Genomic DNA, 22,400 nt, shown 5'->3' on the forward strand with positions numbered 1-22,400 from the left:
CCAGTCGATTTCCTCCACCCCACCCTGGAAGGGTCGGAAAGCTGCATAGGGAAGTTTCTTGTGGCTACCCCGTTCTGCAGCTTGCAGTACCCCCATTCTCCTTCTGAACCTCAAGCATTTTCAGACGTGTTGTGTCTGCAATTATCTGGGTGATCACCTCTTAAGGGGAGTGATGCTGTATAGCGACAGCTGCCATTGAATCTTTCGCTGGAGCTCGGCCATCCTGGACCCCTCCCATAGCTGGCCCTCTGCTTCAGTCGCTGGCCTGGTCACTCTCTATCAACTTGGCAATTAGCGTTGCCTTTGACATGTTGCTGCCATTCTGTCCCTTGATTCCAGCAGATCCTTGAGTGTACTTCGCTTAAGGCTGGAGTAGCAAAGATCCATCTGACAAGGTCCTGTTGGTGGTTTGGTCCCGCGCACACGAAATCATCCCACTACTGCCACCAAATGTGATGGACTCCCGACATCCTGTTGGGTATTTCCACCAAGAAGCTGCTTCCCAAGTCCTAGAACACAAGACCAATGGATCTGGCTATAGAAACCCCAATGACCAGACAACACTAGTCTTGAAGTACACCAAAAAATGAACTGCTTTATATAGAAAATCAGATAATGGCTACTCCCATTATCTCAGACAAAGGTCACCTTACACAGTAGAGCTAGTCCTATTATAACAAAGATCTCCTTAGACAGTTCATCTCCCCGGATTAACTTGCATAAAAAGCCACCAGTGACCAGCTTTGGATGACCTAAGAACACAATATAACACAGATTTATCCAGGCCATTGTTCTCCTGCAGCCCAAAGTCTGTGACAATGGGACTCATAGTTTTCCAACAGATGAAGGGCCATAGGTTGAGTACCCATGCCCTAAACATTCAAGGTTCAGATGAACATCTGAAGAGCCAGTGCTCATCCCTATTCTTCACTTGCAGTCCAGATAAACACAATTTCATCAGTGAATAAACAGTAGCTCATGAATCTTATAGTGCATGTACCTGTAGATAGGTACTCATTCTCTATTTTAGCCATGAAAAGATTTGTTTCTTGAGAGGGGACCCACCATAATTCCATTGCCACTTCCAGCCCAATAGCTTAGAAACACATGTCAATTCAGCTTTGCTTCATAATCCGAAGTCTGTTGTATGCAATGTTATTTTAATGATTAAAAGTGCAAACAATGCTGTATGAGTGATCTGAGTGGGAGATAAGTACAAGTAATTTTATTTCGTATAGAACTTTGAACCTTTGAAAGTGTAAAAGCTAGATCCATTTGACAAGTCATGTCAAAAATAATGATCATCGGTAGACATTTTAATGTGTGAGTCCTCTTCACCCTTTAACATTTATCTTTTTTTTTTATTCTAAAATGTACTAAAGGTTACTGGAAATGTACATACTCTTGATTCTTAGCATTTTATAATTAAAGGTTTATTGAATAATCATGTTAATAGAGTAAAACAGCTTGCTAATGCCAAATACTGCAGTTTGTTTTATTTCAACATTTTAACTAATTAGCTGCATTTATGGTTTTGAAAGTGTTTATGGTAAGAATCATTTTTTTTTTATGTAAAAAAAATTTGTATTATTAGTGTTGTTATTATTATTATTGCAACTGCAAAACAAAGCTGGGTGAGTATTATGATTTAGAGATAAGTGCAAGTCGTTTTATTCATTATAAAACTTTGGACCTTTGAAAGTGTAAAATCTTGATCCATTTGACAAGTCATGTCAAAAATAATAATCATTAGTAAACATAAGGTGTGAGTCCTCTTCACTCTTTAACATGTATAATTTTCTCAAATATTCCAAAATGAACTAAAGGTTACTAGAAAAGTATCTGCTCTTGCTTCTTAGCATTTTATAATTTAAGGTTTATTGAATAATCATGTTGGGAGAGTAAAACAACTTGCTAATAGTCAAATGTTAAATACGTATATCACTGTTTATTTTGGTTGACATTTTAAACTAATACTACATTTTAGAATATGGTTTTAATATTATGTTATTGTTACCCCAAATTACTAGACATGTGCAGAGTAAAATATTTCGTTTCGGGAATTTCGTTTTCGTCCAAAAAATTTATTTATTTAGTTACTGCCGAAATTCGTTTTTATTTATTTTGTTTTTCGTTCAAAAATTGCATTCGTCCAAAAATCCACATGAATTACGGTCGAATCTGTCTTTGAAGGCTTATGGTGTCTGTCGAATGTATAAAGAAGATTCGACGGAGCTAGTATATAGCATACTTCGTGTGACCTTTAGAACCCAATTAAAGTCTATGGGACTCCAACGTTCAAAATCTAAAGTGCTAATTTTAAAGGCTAATATGCAAGTTACTGTCCTAAAAAGTGTTTGGGGACCCGGGTCCTGCCCCAGGGGACATGTATCAATGCAAAAAAAAAGTTTTAAAAACAGCAGTTTTTTCAGGAGCAGTGATTTTAATAATGATTAAAGTGAAACAATAAAAGTGTAATATTCCTTTAAATTTCGTAGGGGGGGTGTCTATAGTATGCCTGTGAAGGGGCGCATGTTTCTGGTGCTTAGAACTGTCCCTGCACAAAGTGTAATTTATGCAAGAAAAAAAGTCCTTTAAAATCACTCGCAGCAATTAGGAATTGTCGGCTCCGTAATACAGAGAACACTCATTGAAAGTCATTGATAAAAAAAAAAAAAATAATAAAAAAAGCGTGGGGGTCACCCAAATTCAATTACCAGGCCCTTCAGGTCTGGTATGGATATTAAGGGGAACCCCGCGTCAAATAAAAAAAAAAATTGACGTGGGGATCCCCCTAAAAGTCCATACCAGACCCTTTATCCGAGCACGCAACCTGGCAGGCCGCAGGAAAAGAGGGGGGACAAGAGAGCGGCCCCCCTCCCTCCTGAACTGTACCAGGCCACATGCCCTCAACATTGGGAGGATGCTTTGGGGGTCTGTGACCGCTCAAAGCACCTTGTCCCCATGTTGATGCGGAGAAGGGCCTCATCCCCACAACCCTGGCCGGTGGTTGTGGGGGTCTGCGGGCGGGGAGCTTATCAGAATCTGGAAGCCCCCTTTAACAAGGGGACCCCCAGATCCCGTCCCCCCCTGTTTGAAATGGTAAGGGGGTACAAAAGCACCCCTACCATTTCACAAAGAAAGTGTAAAAAATTGTTAAATAAGACAAACACACTTTTGAAAAATTCCTTTATTAAAAAGAAAAAAAAAGAAAAAAAAGATTCCAGCGGTAGTAATCCACTCTTGCTATCCAGCGACGGACGATCATCTCTCCGGGGTCCAGCGATGGCTGATCTGAATCAGCGCAGTGAATCCATCCATCTTCTGTCTCCACGGAGGAGACACTGCGGGGATTCCGGCTGCCTGACGTTTGTTATATGCGGAGGGCGGGGCCACTCGTCGCCTGACCCCGCCCCCTTCTGACGCAAGGGGAAACCTGGGCTTCCCCGTGACGTATGGGTGACCCCGCCCCCTCTGATGTAACGGAAACCTGCCTGTGTTACATCAGAGGGGTGCGGGGTCACTCATACGTCACAGGGAAGCCCGGGTTTCCCCTTGCGTCAGAGGGGGCGGGGCCACCCGTATATAACAAACGTCAGGCCGCCGGAATCCCTGCAGTGTCTCCTCTGTGGAGACAGAAGATGGATGGATTCGCTGCGCTGGAGAGATATCGTCCGTCGCTGGATAGCAAGAGTGGATTACCACTGCTGGAATCTTTTTTTTATTTCCTTTATTTTTAATAAAGGAATTTTTCAAAAGTGTGTTTGTCTTACTTAACCATTTTTTACACTTTCTTTGTGAAATGGTAGAGGTACTTTTGTACCCCTTACCATTTCAAACAGGGGGGGGGGTCGGGATCTGGGGTCCCCTTGTTAAAGGGGGCTTCCATATTCTTATAAGCCCCCTGCCCGCAGACCCCCATAACCACCGGCCAGGGTTGTGGGGATGAGGCCCTTCTCCGCATTAACATGGGGACAAGGTGCTTTGAGGGGTCACAGACCCCCAAAGCATCCTCCCCATGTTGAGGGCATGGGGCCTGGTACGGTTCAGAAGGGAGGGGGGGCCGCTCTCTCGTCCCCCCCTCTTTTCCTGCGGCCTGCCAGGTTGCGTGCTCGGATAAAGGGTCTGGTATGGATTTTTAGGGGGACCCCCACGTCAATTTTTTTAAAAATTTGACGCGGGGTTCCCCTTAATATCCATACCAGACCTGAAGGGTCTGATATGGATATTTAGGGGGAACCCCACTTCAATATTTTTTTAAATTTTACGCAGGGTTCCCCTTAATATCCATACTAGACCTGAAGGGCCTAGTAATTGAATTTGGGGGACCCCCGCGCTTTTTTATTTATTTATTTATTTATTTTATCAATGACTTTCAATGAGTGTTCTCTGTATTACGGAGCCGACAATTCATAATAGCTGCGAGTGATTTTAAAGGACTTTTTTTCCTGCATAAATTACATTTTGTGCAGGGACAATTCTAATCACCAGAAACATGAGCCCCTTCACAGGCATACTATAGACACCCCCCCCCCCCGTACAAAATTTAAAGGAATATTATACTTTTATTGTTTCACTTTAATCATTATTAAAATCACTGCTCCCGAAAAAAATAACGTTTTTAAAACTTTTTTTTGCATTGATACATGTCCCCTGGGGCAGGACCCGGGTCCCCAAACACTTTTTAGGACAGTAACTTGCAGAATCTTTTCTCTCTGTCGAATATTTTCTCTATATAATCTTGGACTAATAGAGGTAAGGTTAGGCACATTCGACCACAGGTTCTATAGACACAGATTGTTATTGTCAGAGTCACGTCGAATCTCCTATTCTATATCGAACTGTTGTAACAACGAAAACGAAAATAAAGCATTTATTTATGTCGGATCTTTTGTTTTTCGGATTCTGTGCTTTCGTTATCGTTTGTCAAAACGAAAACGAAAATAGCTGAAATTCGGACGAAAATGCATTCGGACGAAAACGAATGCACCTGTCTACAAATTACAGGATAACCCAATTACCTTTGTGCTAGCCAAGGACAAACTGGAAGTTTGAGCTGGAATGAAGGGACCCCCTGACTCTGTCCCAAGGCCCTTGCCATTGATACAGGGCCATGTATTGCGGCGCCACAGTGAAACCTTTTCACATGTTCTGCAGCGGGACCCCTTCCTACATAGTTGCCAAACTTTTCAAAAATTTTGCAGCCAGCCATTGTAGGTGAAGAATGTATCTTAATTGGAGGTGGGCCATTTTAAATAGGCATGGTTATACAAGAACAATCTAATGCCATACCCCTTTACACAGCTCTACACACCCCAGAATGCCTCTGTACCCCTCAGCACGCCCCTATAACCCATGCACATCTCTGTATCCCCCAAAATAACCCCTGTACCCAAAGCACACCACCAGCATACTTCTGTATCCCTTTGCACATCGCTGAACCTTCTACTCATGCCTCTGCAGCTTCCCGCATCCTCGTTACCCCCCAGCACACCTCCTTACCCCCCACACACCTCTACACCTCGTAGAATCCTCTTTATACCCTAGTATGCCTCTATATGCCCAGAAAGCTATTTTTAACCCTCAGTACACCTCCTCCACCCCCACACACATACACAAACCTCTGCACCTCCCAGCATCCTCTGTAATTCCCAGAACACCTCAACACCCCCAGCACATCTATGTACTCTGCCGCACATTTCTGCACCCTCCACAGCTCCGTACACTGCAGCACTGGATCCCACAAGGCCCCTTTCATACGGGGCTGACCCGTAAATGTGATTTGCTTGCTCAGCGGTTGATTCCTCCACTGCTGAGCAAACGGATGACAGGTCCGTGTCCGCTACCCTGATGCAGAGTGGACATAGCCTGTTGCCTTCTATGGGGCTGTTGGATGGAAACGGACCGCCTGTCAATTTCCATCCGATTTTCCAGATGGATGGGAAATGGATCTCCCATCCATCTGTTTTTAGCAGACCGGATCAGATGGCGGCGGGTGTCAGTAGACACATGTTCGCTGACATCCACCACTCCATAGAGAGCTATGGATGGATGGATAGATTGGGTATGCCAGCAAACGGACAGGTGGACACGATCAGTCCACAAGTATAAAAGGGGCCTAACAAAGCTCTGATTTGAACCCACTTGATATGCACCTCCAACCCCCAGCACATCTCTGTAGCCCACCCCCACTTCCACCCCATGGCCACTGACCTGAACAATGATGGCAGTTTATGGTGCCCGCAGCATCTTCACCTGCACCTCACATCACTTCAGTTGCAGTTCACTATGCCGTGGAGGGGGGTGGGATGGGAGGATCAGCTCTGTGGTGTCCACAAGCCACAGGATCTCCCTCCTGCTAGCAGTTCACTTCCTGACTCTATACAGTAGAGAGGAGGGACCTCTGACACAAGCAGGTATTGGCTTCAGTGTACAAGCATAGCGACTCACTTGTTTACTGAAGCTGATACCTGCCTGGGTCAGAGGCCCCCTCTCCACTGTATAGACTCGGCCAGTGAACTGCTAGCTGGAGGGAGATCCTGCAGCTTGTGGACACCACAGAGCAGGGAGATTCCACAGCCCGCAGGCACCACACAACTGACAATCACCCCCTCCACCCCTTGTCTGCATAGTGAACTGACAGCCAGATGTCTGGGAAGGTACGCAGTGACGCCACCACTCCGTACGAGGGGAGGACGGGCTCCCGAACGAATGCTGGCCGGCTTTTTTGACTGTTCCTTATATGCGATTTCTGATGCAAGTTTTGTAAGTGCAATTATTTATTTGTTTTAATAAAATGTCCAAATCGGTTTTACACTATGAGGGCCTCCTCCTCTCTTTGACTTATTAATAGTGCAATATCCGTTTGGTATTGGGGATGCTGTGAGATTTAAGTAACGCCGTAGATACCGGTGGAAGGTCAATCCATACGTTTTGGTGTACGAGTAATGACACGGATGGTTCACAATTAAAGCCTCATTTGTTTTACTGTCTGGTAAGCGCATTCACTTCTCAGTGATGGGCACTTGTTTGCTGTTTTTTGTGTGGAATCACTGTGGTATCCTGATAAGAACTTATACAAAGGACTTATTTCAGCAAGCTTTTGAAGGACTGTTGCCTTAAAGTCACTTTTAAGCAAATCTAGTTTCGATCAATGGGAATATTTTGAAGATTTAGAGTCATTTATCACATTATTTAAATACATTTTTGTGTGATCTATTTTTATATAATATTAATTTGGTTATTTAATGGTGCCTGTGCGCAGCTCTTGAGCCTTTCTCTTTATGTTGTTTTCTGTATGTATCCCACTTTGGGCTGCAGCCTTTTTTCATTTATTAATATTTTTTTGTATTATTTATTTATTTTTGGTGTTTATGCCTAAGCGCAGTTTATTATTGTTTTTATGACAGGCAGAAGTGCAGGGGGAGATGCTGGGTCTTGGGGCCTCCTCACAGTGGTGGAACGCCAGGGCCTGGTTACAAGTGTGACTGTTGTGACCCTGGTAGATCCGCCACTATATAAAACCACCACAATCCCCAATGAGCCAGACTGCTTGCATAAAAAAATAAAAAATATATATCTTATATGAAAAAGGATGCTAGCCTGACTGGTTAGGGGTGTACAGTCAGCCCAGGATCGGTGGACCCAGAAAGAATCCTGCCTGCCGTTCAATGTACTGGAGCTTCGGGCAATCAGGCGGTGCCTCTCCACATGGTCGCAGAGGCTGTAGGGGGCATCCGGTCAAGATACAGTCGGACATCGCCACGGCAGAGGTGTATGTCAACCATCAAGGAGGAACAAGGAGCTCGGCTGCAGTACTGGAGGTCGCTCACATCCTGCAGTGGGCAGAGCGGCGCATGCCGGCTCTGTCGGCCGTGTTCATTCCGGGCGTAGAAAACTGTCAAGCGGACTACCTAAGTCTTCAGATGCTGGACCAAGGGGAATGGTCGCTACATCTTGATGTATTTCTGCTCCTTTGCCTAAGGTGGGGCACGCCAGATGTAGATCTACTGGCTTATCGACTCAATCAGAAGGCACAGAGGTTTTATGACCAGATCAAAGGATCCCTGTGGGGATGCGGAAGACGCGTTGGTGGCTCCATGGGGGCATTATCGGCTGATTTATGCCTTCTGCCCACTAAAACTTCTACCACGTTTGCTTCGCAGAGTGGAGGCCGAGGGGATTCCAGTGATTCTGATTGCCCCAGATTGGCCTTGGTGTCCGTGGTACGCCAACATAATACGAATGGTGGCGGATGTTCCTTGTTGGCTACCGATGCAAGAGGACCTTCTGTCGCAAGGTCCAATACTTCATCCTGCTTTACCATCACTAGCTTTAACGGCGTGGTTGTTGAAAGCCAGGTGCTAAGGGACCGAGGTATGTTGGATTTGGTAATATCCACTATGTTGAGGGCATGGAAGTCATCTTCTCAGAAGATTTATCATCATATGTGGAAGGCCTACATCACCATGTGTGAGGAGATGGAGTGGCATCTGCGTACATATTCACTTTCCAGGATCCTGCTGTTTTTGGGGCGAGGAGTGGATAAGAAACTTGCATTAAGCACCAGTGATCAGTTTTTTCAGTGACCCTTGGCAACTCATTCATTGGTGAGTATGTTTGTTCAGGGGGTTCTGCATATGGCCCCTCCGATTCGGCCACCACTACCTCCGTGGAATTTGTATCTGGTGCTCTCGGTACTTCAGAAACCGCCATTTGAAAACAATAGGGAAATTCCCTTATTGACACTCTCAGAAGGTGGTCTTTCTAGTGGCCATTACATCTGCCAGGAGGGTTTTTGAGTTGGCGGCCTTGTCTTGCAAGTCTCCCTACTTGATCCTCCACAAGGATAAGGCAGTGCTGCGTCTTCAGCCTTCGTTTCTTCCAAAGGTTGTTTCAGCCTTTCATCTAAATGAGGACCTTGTGCTTCCATCCTTATGTCCTCGGCCGTCACACCCTAAAGAGGTGGCTTTGCATTCCCTGGATGTGGTCTGGGCTCTGCGGGTGTATCTGTCTGCTAAGGCTCCTTTTCGGAGGTTGGGCTCACTGTTTGTATCGGTGGCTGGTCCAAAGAAGGGACTGGAGGTCTCATCAGCCACCATCTCTCGGTGGATCAGACAGACGCTAGTTCAGGCTTATGCCATAAGGGGGCTGGTGCCTCCCTTTCCTGTCACAGCACATTCTACCAGGGCAATTGGTGCCACGTGCATTGGGTCCCCCACCGTGCAATGCCCCCCAGTGTACCCCCTTAGATCAGGAGTCCCCATCAGAGTGCCCCTTAAATAAGGTGTCCCCATCAGAGTGCCCCTTAAATCAGGTCTCCCCATCATAGTGCCCCTAAAATAAGGTGTCCCTATCAGAGTATGCCCTTACATCAGGTGTCCCATAAAATTGCCCTCTTACATAAGGTGTCCCAATCAGCGTGTCCCCTTAAATCAGGGGCCCCTATCAAAGCACCTCATTATATCAAGTGCCCCCAATCAGATTACCTCATAAAGGAGCATCAATCAGAATACACTCTCAGAATTGGTTGTCCCCGTCAGAGTGCCCCCTTGCATTAGGTGTCCCTATCATAGTTCCCTCCAAGCATCAAGTTCCTCCATCAAAGTGCCTCTTTACTTAATGTGTCCCCATCACTGTACCACCATAGATCAATTGCCTCGCATAAGGTGTCCCCATCAGACTGTCCCCTTACATATCAGTTGCCCCCATCAGAGGGCCCCCTTACATATCAGTTGCCCCCATCAGAGTCTTCCCTATACATTAGTAAAGTACATCAGAATGCCTACGGTTCTTAGCCGACATGTTCCTGCAGCCGAGTAGGCAGGGGCTGAGAGAAGAAGCATACTGCAGGGGGTGGAGCACGCACGTGACGTCATTGATTGCTAGGATGCCGGTGGTCCTAGTAACCAATTAGTACTGCTCGATGGAAATCCAGTGCTGCAGACTGGTGGGCTGATGGTCTGGACTTGGTTGTCACCATTTAGTGAAGGCTGCTTTAGCGGTTAGGGAGTTAAGTCTTTTTCATATTGCTGTATTAAATAATGCATTTTTTACATAAAGGGTGCAGCTGAAAGATTTTTTTTTTAAGATGAATGTGATTTTAACTATTTTATTATTAAAATAATTATTTTTTAATAGAATTAAACATACTTGTTTCTTCAAAGTATCATTATTATTATCATCATCATCTTCACCGTCATCATTGTTATTATTAATAATATTTTTATTATCATCATTATTATTCATTTTATTCCAGGCTTCATCAACAGAAAAAGGAACAAGCCAATTGACATTTACCTTTGTACCTGCCATTGGAACACTTCCCAGTCAGGTGTTGGTTGGAAAGGATGAACTGCCTAAAATTCTTTTAGGCCCAGAAGTAACAGTAACACAAAAGGTATTACTTTATAAAAACTGAATTAACTGTTGGGCAAGGTGCCAATTCCATAACATTGTTCTACTTACTTATTACTTTTCATTATTTTACATTCCTGAAAACATTGGGGGTTATTTACAAAAGGCAAATCCACTTTGCACTGCAAGTGCACTTGGAAGTGCAGTCTCTCTGAAGCTAAGGGGTAGATCTGAAATGAGTGGAAGCTCTGCTGATTTTATCATCCAATCATGTGCAAGCTAAAATGCTGTTTTTTATTTTCCTTGCATGTCCCCCTCGGATCTACAGCGACTTTACTTCCAAGTGCACTTGCAGTGCACAGTGGATTTTCTTTAGTAAATAACCCCCATTGTCTTCTACAGGTGATAAATATATATGGAATGTATATGGAATAAGTACAGTATACATAGCAGGTTCTTCCACATTTCTTTTAGATATTTTTTCAATTTATATATTTTCTATAGTAATACTTGGGCTCTAAATTATTTGTATATGCCTTTTTGCTGCAGTCACAGGTATTTCTAAGCACGTTTGAGCATATGTATCTATGCCACCATCTAAGATTCAGATATGGAGCTGTAGGGGTGCAGAAGGATTTATTTATACTGTAGACTAGGAATGCAGGATCATGTTGGACAACAACTGTGGAAACTGTGATTGAACATGCACAGAAAATTGGATTGTCTAACATTGGTTACATTGACATGTGTCTCTAAGGTTAATATTTTTATAGTGCGGTGAGCACTCTGTTTTAGTGAGAGACTACTGTTTGAAGAATATCAACTAAAACTTCTCTTGAGCTAAATAAATTACAGTATTTTTATTAAAGCAGCAATGATGAGCAAGTACCATACTTTTTAGTTGCATAGGACCAAATATAGAAGTATACTCAGGGGACAAGTCCTAGGGAAAAAAGTGTGGGAACTTCCATTCAAGATCCACTCCCCCACCCAAAAAATAAATAAAAAATAGGACATCGGGGCACATCAGGGCACGGGGCATATCAGAGCATGGGACACTTCAGGCCACATGGCACATCAGGGCACATTATGGGGCACATCAGGGCACATTATGGGGCACATCAGGGCACATTATGGGGCACATAGCACATCAGGGCACGGGGCACATCAGGGCACGGGGCACATCAGGGCACAGGGCACATAGCACATCAGGGCATGGGGCACATTATGGCACATTATGGGGCACATTGGGGCACATAGCACATCAGGGCACATTATGGGGCGCATAGCATATCAGAGCACATAGCACATAAGGGCATGGGGCACATCAGAGCATGGGACACATCAGGCCACATGGCACATCAGGGTATGGGGGAAACGTTGGCACATTATGACACATTATGGCACATCATGGCACATTATGGGGCACATAGCACATCAGGGCACATAGCACATAAGGGTGCGGGGCACATCAGGCCACATGGCACATCAGGGCACAGGGCACATCAGGGAACATTATGGCACATTATGGGGCACATAGCACATCAGGGTATATTATGGGGCACATAGCACATCAGGGCACATAGCACATAAGGGCACGGGGCACATCGGGGCATGGGGCACATCAGGCCACATGGCACATCAGGGCATGGGAAATGTTGGCACATGGGGGCACATCAGGGCACATTATGGGTCACATAGCACATCAGGGCACATTATGGCACATTATGGGGCACATAGCACATCAGGGCACATCAGGGCACATAGCACATCAGGGCACATTATGGCACATCAGCGCACATTATGGGGCACATAGCACATCAAGGCACATAGCACATAAGGGCACGGGGCACATCAGGCCACATTGCACATCAGGGCGTGGGGCACATCAGGGCACATTGTGGGGCACAGTGGGGCACATAGGAATCAGGGCAGGGGGCACATTACTACATGGGGCACATCAGGGCACATAATGGGGCACAGTGGGACACATAGGTCATCAGGGCAGGGGGCACATTACAGCATGGGGCACATCAGGGCACATAATGGGGCACATAGCACACCAGGGCACATAGCACATAAGGGCATGGGGCACATCAGGCCACATGGCACATCAGGGTATGGGGGAAACGTTGGCACATTATGGCACATTATGGCACATTATGGCACATTATGGGGCCCAGGCACATCAGGGCATATAGCACATAAGGGTGCGGGGCACATCAGGCCACATGGCACATCAGGGCACATCAGGAAACATTATGGGGCACATAGCACATCAGGGTATATTATGGGGCACATAGCACATCAGGGCACATAGCACATAAGGGCACGGGGCACATCGGGGGCATGGGGCACATCGGGCCACATGGCACATCAGGGCATATTATGGGTCACATAGCACATCAGGGCACATTATGGCACATCAGGGCACATTATGGGGCACATAGCACATCAGGGCACATTATGGCACATCAGGGCACATTATGGGGCACATAGCACATCAGGGCACATAGCACATAAGGGCACAGGGCACATCAGGCCACATGGCACATTAGGCCACATGGCACATCAGGGCACATGGCACATCAGGGCATGGGGCACATCAGGGCACATTATGGGGCACAGAGGACATCAGGGCAGGGGGCACATTACGGCATGGGGCACATAATGGGGCACAGTGGGGCACATAGGACATCAGGTCAGGGGGCACATTACGGCATGGGGCACATAATGGGGCACATTGGGGCACATATGACATCAGGGCAGGGGGCACATTATGGCATGGGGCACATAATGGGGCAAGTGGGGCACATAGGACATCAGGGCAGGGGGCACATTATGGCATGGGGCACATAATGGGGCACAGTGGGGCACATAGGACATCAGGGCAGGGGGCACATTACGGCATGGGGCACATAATGAGGAATAGTGGGGCACATAGGACATCAGGGCAGGGGGCACATTATAGCATGGGGCACATCAGGGCACATAATGGGGCACAGTGGGGCACATAGGACATCAGGGCAGGGGGCACATTACGGCATGGGGCACATAGGAAATCAGGGCAGGGGGGCACATTAGGGCATGGGGCACATAGCACACCAGGGGGCACATTATAGGGCACATCGTCATCTTACTAGGCAGTATGCAGAGTAGCACAGGAAGCGTTTGGCTGTAGTAAGTTCTCCCTCACTTCACACAGCGCTGTTCCCTCCCCGGCGGCCCCTCCTCTCTTCTCGTCTATCCCCATTGGCTAGTGACATCATCTGGGATAGACCATAGACGAGAAGAGAGGGGGGGCGCCGGGGAGCGAACAACGCTGTGAAAATAGTGCAGGGACGCCATTCCCACGCGTTCTCGCAGGACTCGAGCCCTGAGTATACTTGGCCTGTCATATATCATTGAAATGTTTCTTTTGCCCACCCCTTACTCCCTGAGGAGTGATAGTGATATCTCTTTGGGATCCTGACAAGGGACCAAAGGTCACACCAAAAATGCATTTGAATTGCTCATCCCTATCTGTGAAGTGAAAGTATAGACTTAGCTGCCATATTACTGTGGATTTAAAAAAAATTGACATGTCTTTAGCGTTTAATATTGCCTAGCTGTTCCACTAAATCTCTATATATAGCTGCCAGAAGTTATTTAGATTTAATAATCATGTCACCTAAATATAATATGACACTTCATAGTTATTTATGATGGCAATGTGCACGATGGACATAATTTCACAGGTTGAGAAGAAGAATGTCCCTGAATGTTTAATTTTTTAAGGTTCTGTATGAGAGGTCTGTTGCAGACCTATGTCATATTCATGTTATTAACACATTGAAATAATGACAGAAGGACCATTTTTAATGCTAGGTAGGCTGTAGACAAGTGGTGAAATCAAAGGGTAACCCTTTTAAATGGGTACTGCCTTGATCCACACATTTGTGTATCAGGGTGAGCTGGGTCAAATTCTGGCATGTTCATTACAGTTTACTTACCATCTACCTATTACTACAAATACATCTAAATAAATGTACCTCAAATATATATCCCATATATGATTCACAAGGGTGATAATTATGTTGAGCTGGATCACAGCCTAAATATCCTGATATAATTATAGTTAAATCAATTAACATTTTATTTCATTAATCCTATTAAATTCTATGTATGTTCAACATGTATAAAATCATAATGTAATGGCAAATTAAAACTAAAAAGATTGTGAAGTGTGTCACTAAAAAAATCTTAAAATAAATTTGCACTAGCTTTCAATTAAATCATAATATTTAACAAGCTACTTATTTTCTTTAAAGGCGGCAGAATGTGAAAGGAACTCGGAGATAAATCCACATCAACCTTCTGAAAGTTTTTTGGATGTGTTTCACAAACAGAGATCTGGGGACAGTTTTTCAAAGGAAGTGGCTGCATCAAACAGTTTGGAGGAAATAAAACATAATGACCTTTTCATAGCAAAATTTGTTGTAGTAATGGACTCTGATGATGGGGAAGATGAAAAAATTACAAAAAAGAAGAAAGGAGCAAAGGACAATGAATTCATAAGAGCACAGCAATCAACAATAGCACAGCCCAAAGCAGCTCTAGTAGAAGCATATGCTAATGAACTTAATGACCCTAAAGATCTACATCAGTTCAGCCCTTACTTGGGGCACCAGGAGCTGCAGGTACAATTTATTTCTTGAACTTGCAATATTTTTATTTTTTTTTAAATATTTGGTACTTAATGCAATCTGCACATTTGTTTTTGTGTACAATGTCTAGATAAAATCAGAAAATGTCATACCTTTGGCAAATGTGCATAGGAACAACATATACCAATATGTAGTAAAATATAGGACCTCTGTTTTGTGAGATAAATTACATGGATTTCAAATACATTCAGAAAAATGATGGCATGCCTTCTTAAACAGACCCAACATGAAATAAATTAAATTGTACATTGTTGACCATAGTAACTATTCTCTACCAAGTAATGTTTCAGTCTTAAAATGTCCTCCACTGATTGCATATAAATGATAAAACATTCATTATTAAGCATTAAAATGGGTATCACTGCTCATAATATGTACATTAAAGCTTACCTCTAGGAAAACAGCTAAGCATACAGATAAAATATGTATATGAGAGCTGTTTTACCTGCCAAAGGATCTGTATTTTGTTAACTCATTCTTCTACTGACGCAATCAGATATGACTTGTCCCTTTCTCAAGTCTTTGACTGGAGAGTAAAAAGAGAAGAAGCACACTGATCAGTTCATCTCTCTGCCACTCTGCTCTCTCCTCCTGTCAATGTGTTTCTTGTGTTATAGCAATGTAGCCTGATTTATTATTACTTTATACTGCGTCTTCCTCTCCCGGTCTAAGCTCTGCACACAGAGCATTTGCAAGGGACTGGTGCAAAGTCAAAGTCAAAGTCAGGAACTTTCATATAGATGCTTTTAGAGATAAATGTAATGATTTTTAATGAATGTACTATATACTTTCATTACTTTGTACCTTTGATTTGTCTGGTTTCTGCTTTGAAGCATATCCAAACCCTAAAACATAAATGTACTATAATGCAGCTTGCCTTTATGATTATAGCACTCTGCCATAATTACACAAATCTTCAAATTCTTTTCAATTACATATGCCATGCATGGCACAACAATTTATATCACAGAACTTTAATTAGAATTATTTCAAAGGTTGAAATTATTTCTCTGATTTTTTTTTTCCTCTAGCAACATTTGTATCTGCCTACTACTGATGTGAACGCATACAGATTTCAATCAACTAATCTATCACAATCGTCTAAAGGAATATCGAAGTATAAAGGGTGCATGATTCCTTCTGTGGCTGTGAATATAAATGAAAATATTGAAGATGTTAACAGAATTCCTGAACCATTGCTATCAAAAGAAACAAATAATTTTAATGTTTCAACACAAAGTGCACAACCACTGCAATCTGAGACTTCACAAATACAGAGCCTGAACACTGCCCCTGCTAAATGTATAAGGTCTAATGCTATGTCACCTCTGCCTATAAAAATTATTAAACACCCTTTATGTCGAAGTCCTAGCCCCCTTAGCTCTCAATGTTTTGGATCATCTTCAACCATATGTAGTATGAATGACTCCTTGTCTCCAGTTCCAAGACCTGAAGCGACATCTCGGCTTTCATTTCTAACATCTTTGCTAAAATCAAAAAAATCAGCACATGATAGGACCATTTCCCCTGATTCAAATCTATATCATTGTGGCATTAAATCAACCTCACATTTCTACAAGACTGCTGGAACTTCAAGTCCACCAAGAAAATCACAATCTTGTTTTGCTCTTAATTATCCAAAAGACTTTAAAATTTCAAATGCCCAAGAAAAAATTGAAAAACAAAATCTGCCTTCATCTTCAGATGTTTTACATAGTCAATCCTCATTCTATTCAAGGTCTCTTAGAAGTCTTTCTCCAGAGTCCATATTATTAAAATCCTCTTCAGGGTCATTTTTTTCTCGAAAAGGAGTTGTGTCTCCATTGTTAGAGCTGCCTCATCAGTCAAATACAATAATAAACTCTAGCAGAGAAAATATTCCATCTCTAAATGAAAAACCACCATTAAACAGACAGTCTTACACACCTTTAAAAAAATATTCTGTTCTGGGCAAATCAAGAAGAGTTACATTATTTCCATCTCCATTACCTTTTCACCAGTCACTCTCAAATGCTACTAGCCAAAAACAAAATGTAATGCCATATGTAAAAAGATATGTGCCAGTCAAAAGCAATTTAAGGCCATCTTTAAGCTTGAGTGAGAATTTAGAGCAGAACTGTCCAAGATCTACTTCACCCATGGAAATCACAGAACGCTGCAGGTTTCCTCCATCTTATCCCAACACTTACCAGCAATTTAATGAACATGCAGATTCAGAATTTTACATTTCCCCATCATTACTTTCAAACTACACACACCATTTTGAGGGTTCTGAAGAGTTATCAAGAAACTACAGCCCAGTGTGCACATCACCTACTAGCATTTTGAGTTCCCCAAAGTCCAGTTTGTCAAGATCCTGCAAACTGCAATCTATAAATTCATTAACGCAAAGCTCTGACCAGGAAAATAAACAGGTATATATTGTGCATATTGATTTCATCTTGTGTGGTAAATTCTAGTATTAATAATGACAAGCTTTGTTTTGCTCTAAAATTACTACTAATACGTTTTATTATGGACAAGGCTTACTAGTGTTATAGGACCTTTTGAACCTAGTCCACAAATTCTTCTTTTTTTTTGCTAATTAGTGTGAAGACCAATGCTTTTTTAACCAATTTGCTCTTTAGCATGAGGTAGGCTTGTTAGGTCAAAGCACACCTTCTTTGAGGTGAAAGGTACTGTTCTCCACAGCTTTGGTATCCAATATGAGAGACAGTTCTTTGCCCTTTTGCTTTGTTTATTACATCAAGTTTACAAGGAAGCCAGATGCAATGATACCCTACATGGGTAACCACTCTCATAGGGGGGTTACAGTTAAGTTGCTGTGATGAGGATGCCGTGCAATAAATAAATAGAAATCGCTGAATGATAAAAAATGTGATTCAGCAAAAAAGCAAGTACAGCAATAGTGAACAAAACTGTAAAAAAACAGTGAAGCAAAGTACACAATACATACAAAAGCAGCTAGATTATTATTATTACAGGTATTATATAGCACTGTCAATTTACGCAGCACTTTACACATATATATTGTACATTCACATTAGTCCCTGCTCTCAAGGAGTTTACAATCTAAGGTCCCTAACTCACATTCATACATACACATACTAGGTCCAACTTAGACAAGTGCCAATTAACCTACCATGTCTTTGGAGCATGGGGGGGAAATTGGAGTACCCGAAGGATAGCCACACTGGCACAGGGAGAACATGCAAACTCCAGACAGACAGACAGACAGACAGAGATGCTAGTGCTGCTAGGTGAAAGTGCTAACCACGTAGCCACTGTGCTACAAAGCTAACAGCAAAGGATCTGGGCAAAGTACAATACACAATGTAACAATATAGCAAGACGAGGGTTCAGGGCTCTGTCTTAAAAACACAAGGATGCATGATTCAAGAAGTGAAGTGTTTCTCAACTTTAGTCCTCAAGGTGCCCCAACAGGTCATGTTTTCAGGATTTCCCTCAGATGAAATGGCTGTGGTAATTACTAAGGCAGTGAAAGTGATCAAATCACCTCTGAAAAACAATGGAGAGCCTGAAAACATGACCTGTTGAGGCGCCTTGAGGACTGGATTTGAGAAACACTGGTATAGAGCATAGACTTTAGCAAGTAAGAGACTAACTAGCCAAATGCTGAAGCACATGACTCAATGAGATTGTGAAAAATCTCAATGAGATAGTGAAAAATTGTCTCACACCAAATGTTCAAGTGGCTATAATGACCAAAGGAAGACACTTACTGGTCAAGGAAGACCACTAGTAGTTATAGCTAGTAGGGATGAGCTTTATGTTCGGGTCAAACATGAGCTCAACACGAACATTGGCTGTTCGATCATTTGTCAAAATACGAACAATATGGGGGGTTTGCACCAAATTCGAGCGGAGCGTCATGCCCCATAATGCACTGCGACATTGCATGTTTTCAAATACACTTGCAGGCAGGCAGGTGATTCAGTGATCTGCAGTGCATAAAATATATATACAGTCTCCTTATATATATCCATTCTAGTCTAGCCAAGCCTATATCTGACTGCAGGCCACTCCTGGTTTATGCTTTCAAATACACTTTCAGGCAGGCGATTCAGTTATCTGCAGTGCATTAAATATATATATACAGTCTTCTACATATATATATTTGCTGCATTCCAGTTTAGCCAAGCATATATCTGATTGCAGGCCATTCCTGGTGTACATTTTCAAATACACATTCAGGCAAGCAGGCAGGTGATTCAGTGATGTGCAGTGCATAAAATATATAAAATATATATACAGTCTCATATATATATATATATATATATATATATATATATATATATATATATATATATATATATCCACTGAATTCTAGCCTAGCCCTGCCTATATCTGACTGCAGGCCATTCCTGGCATACTTTTTCTAGTAAATTTTAGGCAGTGTTTTACTAATAACATTTTACAGCATGTCTGGAAGGCCACCAAGGAGAGGCAGATGCTCACAGGCCACTAAAAGAGGGCAAGCAGGCTCTGTGTCTACAGCTAACAGTGCTGGTCATGGACACGGTGCATCCTCAGCACATGGCCATGGGGCACGCTTGTCCTTTTTTTTGGCAGCTGGCCGTGTTGATTCACAACACGCAGAAGAGTTGGTAGAGCGGATAACTAAGCTGTCCTCATCCTCTGTCACCCAGGCTCAGAGTAGTTTGCCTGCCAATGTAGCTGCCAAAGCAGCCTATTCCATTGGCTCAATATCATCAGTCACTCCTTCCCTAGCCCCACCATCATGTATGGAGGAGTCCCCCTGAACTGTGGGACCACAGTTTCGATACATGCTGCAGGAGGATGCGCAGTGTTTTGAAAGGCTCACATGATGGTACCCAGGTTGAAGAAGGCAATAATGTGAGCCCAGAGAGAGGGGGTGCCCAAGATGGACAATAAACTGGCAGTCATGTTCCCCCAGCTGCAGCAAACTGCCAGGTTTGCTCCAATGAAGAGGAGGGAGGGGATGATGAGGTCTTTGATTTTACATGGGTGCCTGATTGAAGAGAGGAGGAGGAGGCACATCTCCAACGAGGCAGGGCAGCCACCCGACTGCATCACACCACAGAGCTCCGCATTTGCAGGGCCCTGCTGACTCCCCACGTATTTTGAAAAGTTCTTTGGTGTGGGCCCTTTTTTTGATACGTGTGCAGCAGTTCGCACCATTGCTGTTTACAACATATGTCTGAAACGTATCAAGCATGGCGAAAGCAGCAGCTGCATGGGCACCACATGCTTGACCAGACATATGTCGACCTCCCATGCAGTCCGTTGGCAGTACTTAAAAGACCCACACCAAAGAACAAGGCAGACCTCTCCTTGCTCCTCATCAGCTGGGATCTGCAACCCCACTATACTTTCAGTCCTCTCAGAAACCTGCACTGAGAGGAATGAAGGTGTAGAATTAGGTGTGCCAACTACCTGCAGGCAATCTGCTATCGCTACACCAACTGATTGTAGCAAGAAAATTTCCCTACCCCGGTTGCTAAAAAAAAAATCGGCCCTAGCCATCCACATGCTCAGCGGCTGAATGCTAGCTTGGCTAAATTGCTAGCAGTCCAACTGCTGTCTTTTAAGCTGGTAGACTCTGCCCCCTTTTGTGAATTTATGGAATGTGTGGTACCTCATTGGCAGGTTCCCAAACGCCATTTCTTTTCACGGAAGGCCATTCCGTCTCTCTACCGGCATGTGGAAGGCAATGTCTTGGCCTCGTTGGACAGGGCGGTCAGTGGTAAGTTCCATATTACCGCTGACTCATGGTCCAGCAGGCATGGACAGGGACGTTACCTTTCTTTCACGGCACACTGGGTAACTCTGCTGGCAGCTGGGAAGGATGCAGGACAGGGTGCAGTATTGTTGGAGCATGTTCCACCACTACGCCTCCAAAAGTAGTGGTGATTTTGCCACACCTCTCTCCTCCACCCCTCCTCTTCTTCTTCCTCTATGGCCTCTTCCTGTGCAGATTTGTCCTCAGAACCAGAGGTGCTTCGTAGGCGTTCAAGGGGCTATACAAGCACTCAGGCAAAAAGATGCCATGCAACGCTTGAGTTGGTCTGCTTAGGGGACAGGAACCACACTGGGGAATAGATTCTGTCAGCTTTGCAGTGGCAGACTCAGTGGTGCCAGCTTCAGCCAGGAATGATGGTTTGCGACAATGGCACCAACCTCCTCTCCGCCCTCTGACAGGGACACTTGACCCATGTTCCCTGTTTGGCTTGCTTTCTGAATTTGGTGGTGCAGCGGTTCTTGTGCAGGTACCCAGGCTTACAGAATCTCCTGAGGCAGACCAGGAAAGTCTGTGGGTATTTCCGCCGGTCATATAATGCCAGTGCCCGGCTGACTGACCTTCAAAAGAAATGCAACCTGCCCAAGAATCGCCTCATTTGTGACATGCTCACCAGGTGGAACTCAACGTTTTCAATGCTGCAGCGGCTGCACACACAGCAGAGGGTCATCAATGAGTACCTGTGTGAGTATGGCACCAGGGCAGGGTCAGGGGAACTCCGGATCAAATGCCTTAGCAAACCTTTGCTGCATGGCCTCCCTGATCCTGCAAAGCCTGCAAAATCTTTAGATTTGTGGTATCAAAGAGAGGAATCATTACTTGCTGGCAACCCTTCCTAATCCACATTACAGAGGTAAGGTTGCGGAACTTATCCAGCCTTCACAGAGGGAGCAGAAGATGAAACATCTTCGGGAGGCCTCGCAGAAAGGTTTGTGCAATGCATTTCCAGAGCCTGGAATTTACTGGTCCTCCTGAAGGAGCGGTGGAGAAGGTGGCCGTCTGACCGATGCATTCAGACAACTTTTTAGTCCACAGCCCCAAGGTTTGATCAGTTCCAGCAAGCATTGCCAGCGTCTGATTTACATGGTGCAGGACGGGGTAAGGTCAGACTTGGAGACCTTTCCAACCGTAAATACACTGGGTTACTGGTCTTGAGGATGGATCACAGGCCAGAGCTTGCACAAAATGCAATTGAGCTATTGGCCTGTCCTGCATCCAGCGTTCTTTCTGAATGCACAGTCAGTGCTGCTGGAGGCTTTGTGACCGATCACAGAGTGCGCCTGTCCACAGACTCAGTTGATTGGCTCACCTTCATAAAAATGAATCAGTCTTGGATCATCAGCTACCAAGCACCTGATGCTGATGTAGCCGATTCATTTTTCTATGAATGTGAGATCCCTTGAAGACTGCCTATGCTAGGTGACTATCCTGTTATGCTTAGTGACTATCCTATTCCTCTTCAATGTTCAAGTTTATAGCTTCTAAGAGCATTTTTGTTTCAGGGCACCACCACCAGCGCCTAAGGCCCAATTTTT

At 44.1% G+C, this 22,400-nt stretch overlaps 1 protein-coding gene across 3 annotated transcripts in view; it reads left to right on the forward strand.

Moving 5' to 3' along the window:
• The window catches only part of MLIP (muscular LMNA interacting protein), a 415,413-nt gene that overhangs the window by 177,289 nt on the left and 215,724 nt on the right, over window positions 1–22,400 (forward strand). For 2 of the 3 annotated variants that reach the window (XR_013276824.1, XM_077487812.1), the window contains exons 2-4: window positions 10,259–10,399; window positions 14,667–15,035; window positions 16,094–17,476. Coding sequence is in view for 2 of the 3 variants with exons in the window: in XM_077487812.1 (XP_077343938.1) it covers window positions 10,259–10,399; window positions 14,667–15,035; window positions 16,094–17,476 (1,893 nt within the window). In the remaining variant the exon portion in view is untranslated. The remainder of the gene's footprint in view (window positions 1–10,258; window positions 10,400–14,666; window positions 15,036–16,093; window positions 17,477–22,400) is intronic. The other variant, XM_077487813.1, reaches the window with a different exon arrangement.

The sequence above is a fragment of the Lithobates pipiens genome, unplaced genomic scaffold (assembly GCF_037356315.1).
Source record: "Lithobates pipiens isolate NorthernLeopardFrog02 unplaced genomic scaffold, aLitPip1_a1.2 Scaffold_18, whole genome shotgun sequence".
Taxonomy (NCBI): Eukaryota; Metazoa; Chordata; class Amphibia; order Anura; family Ranidae; genus Lithobates; species Lithobates pipiens.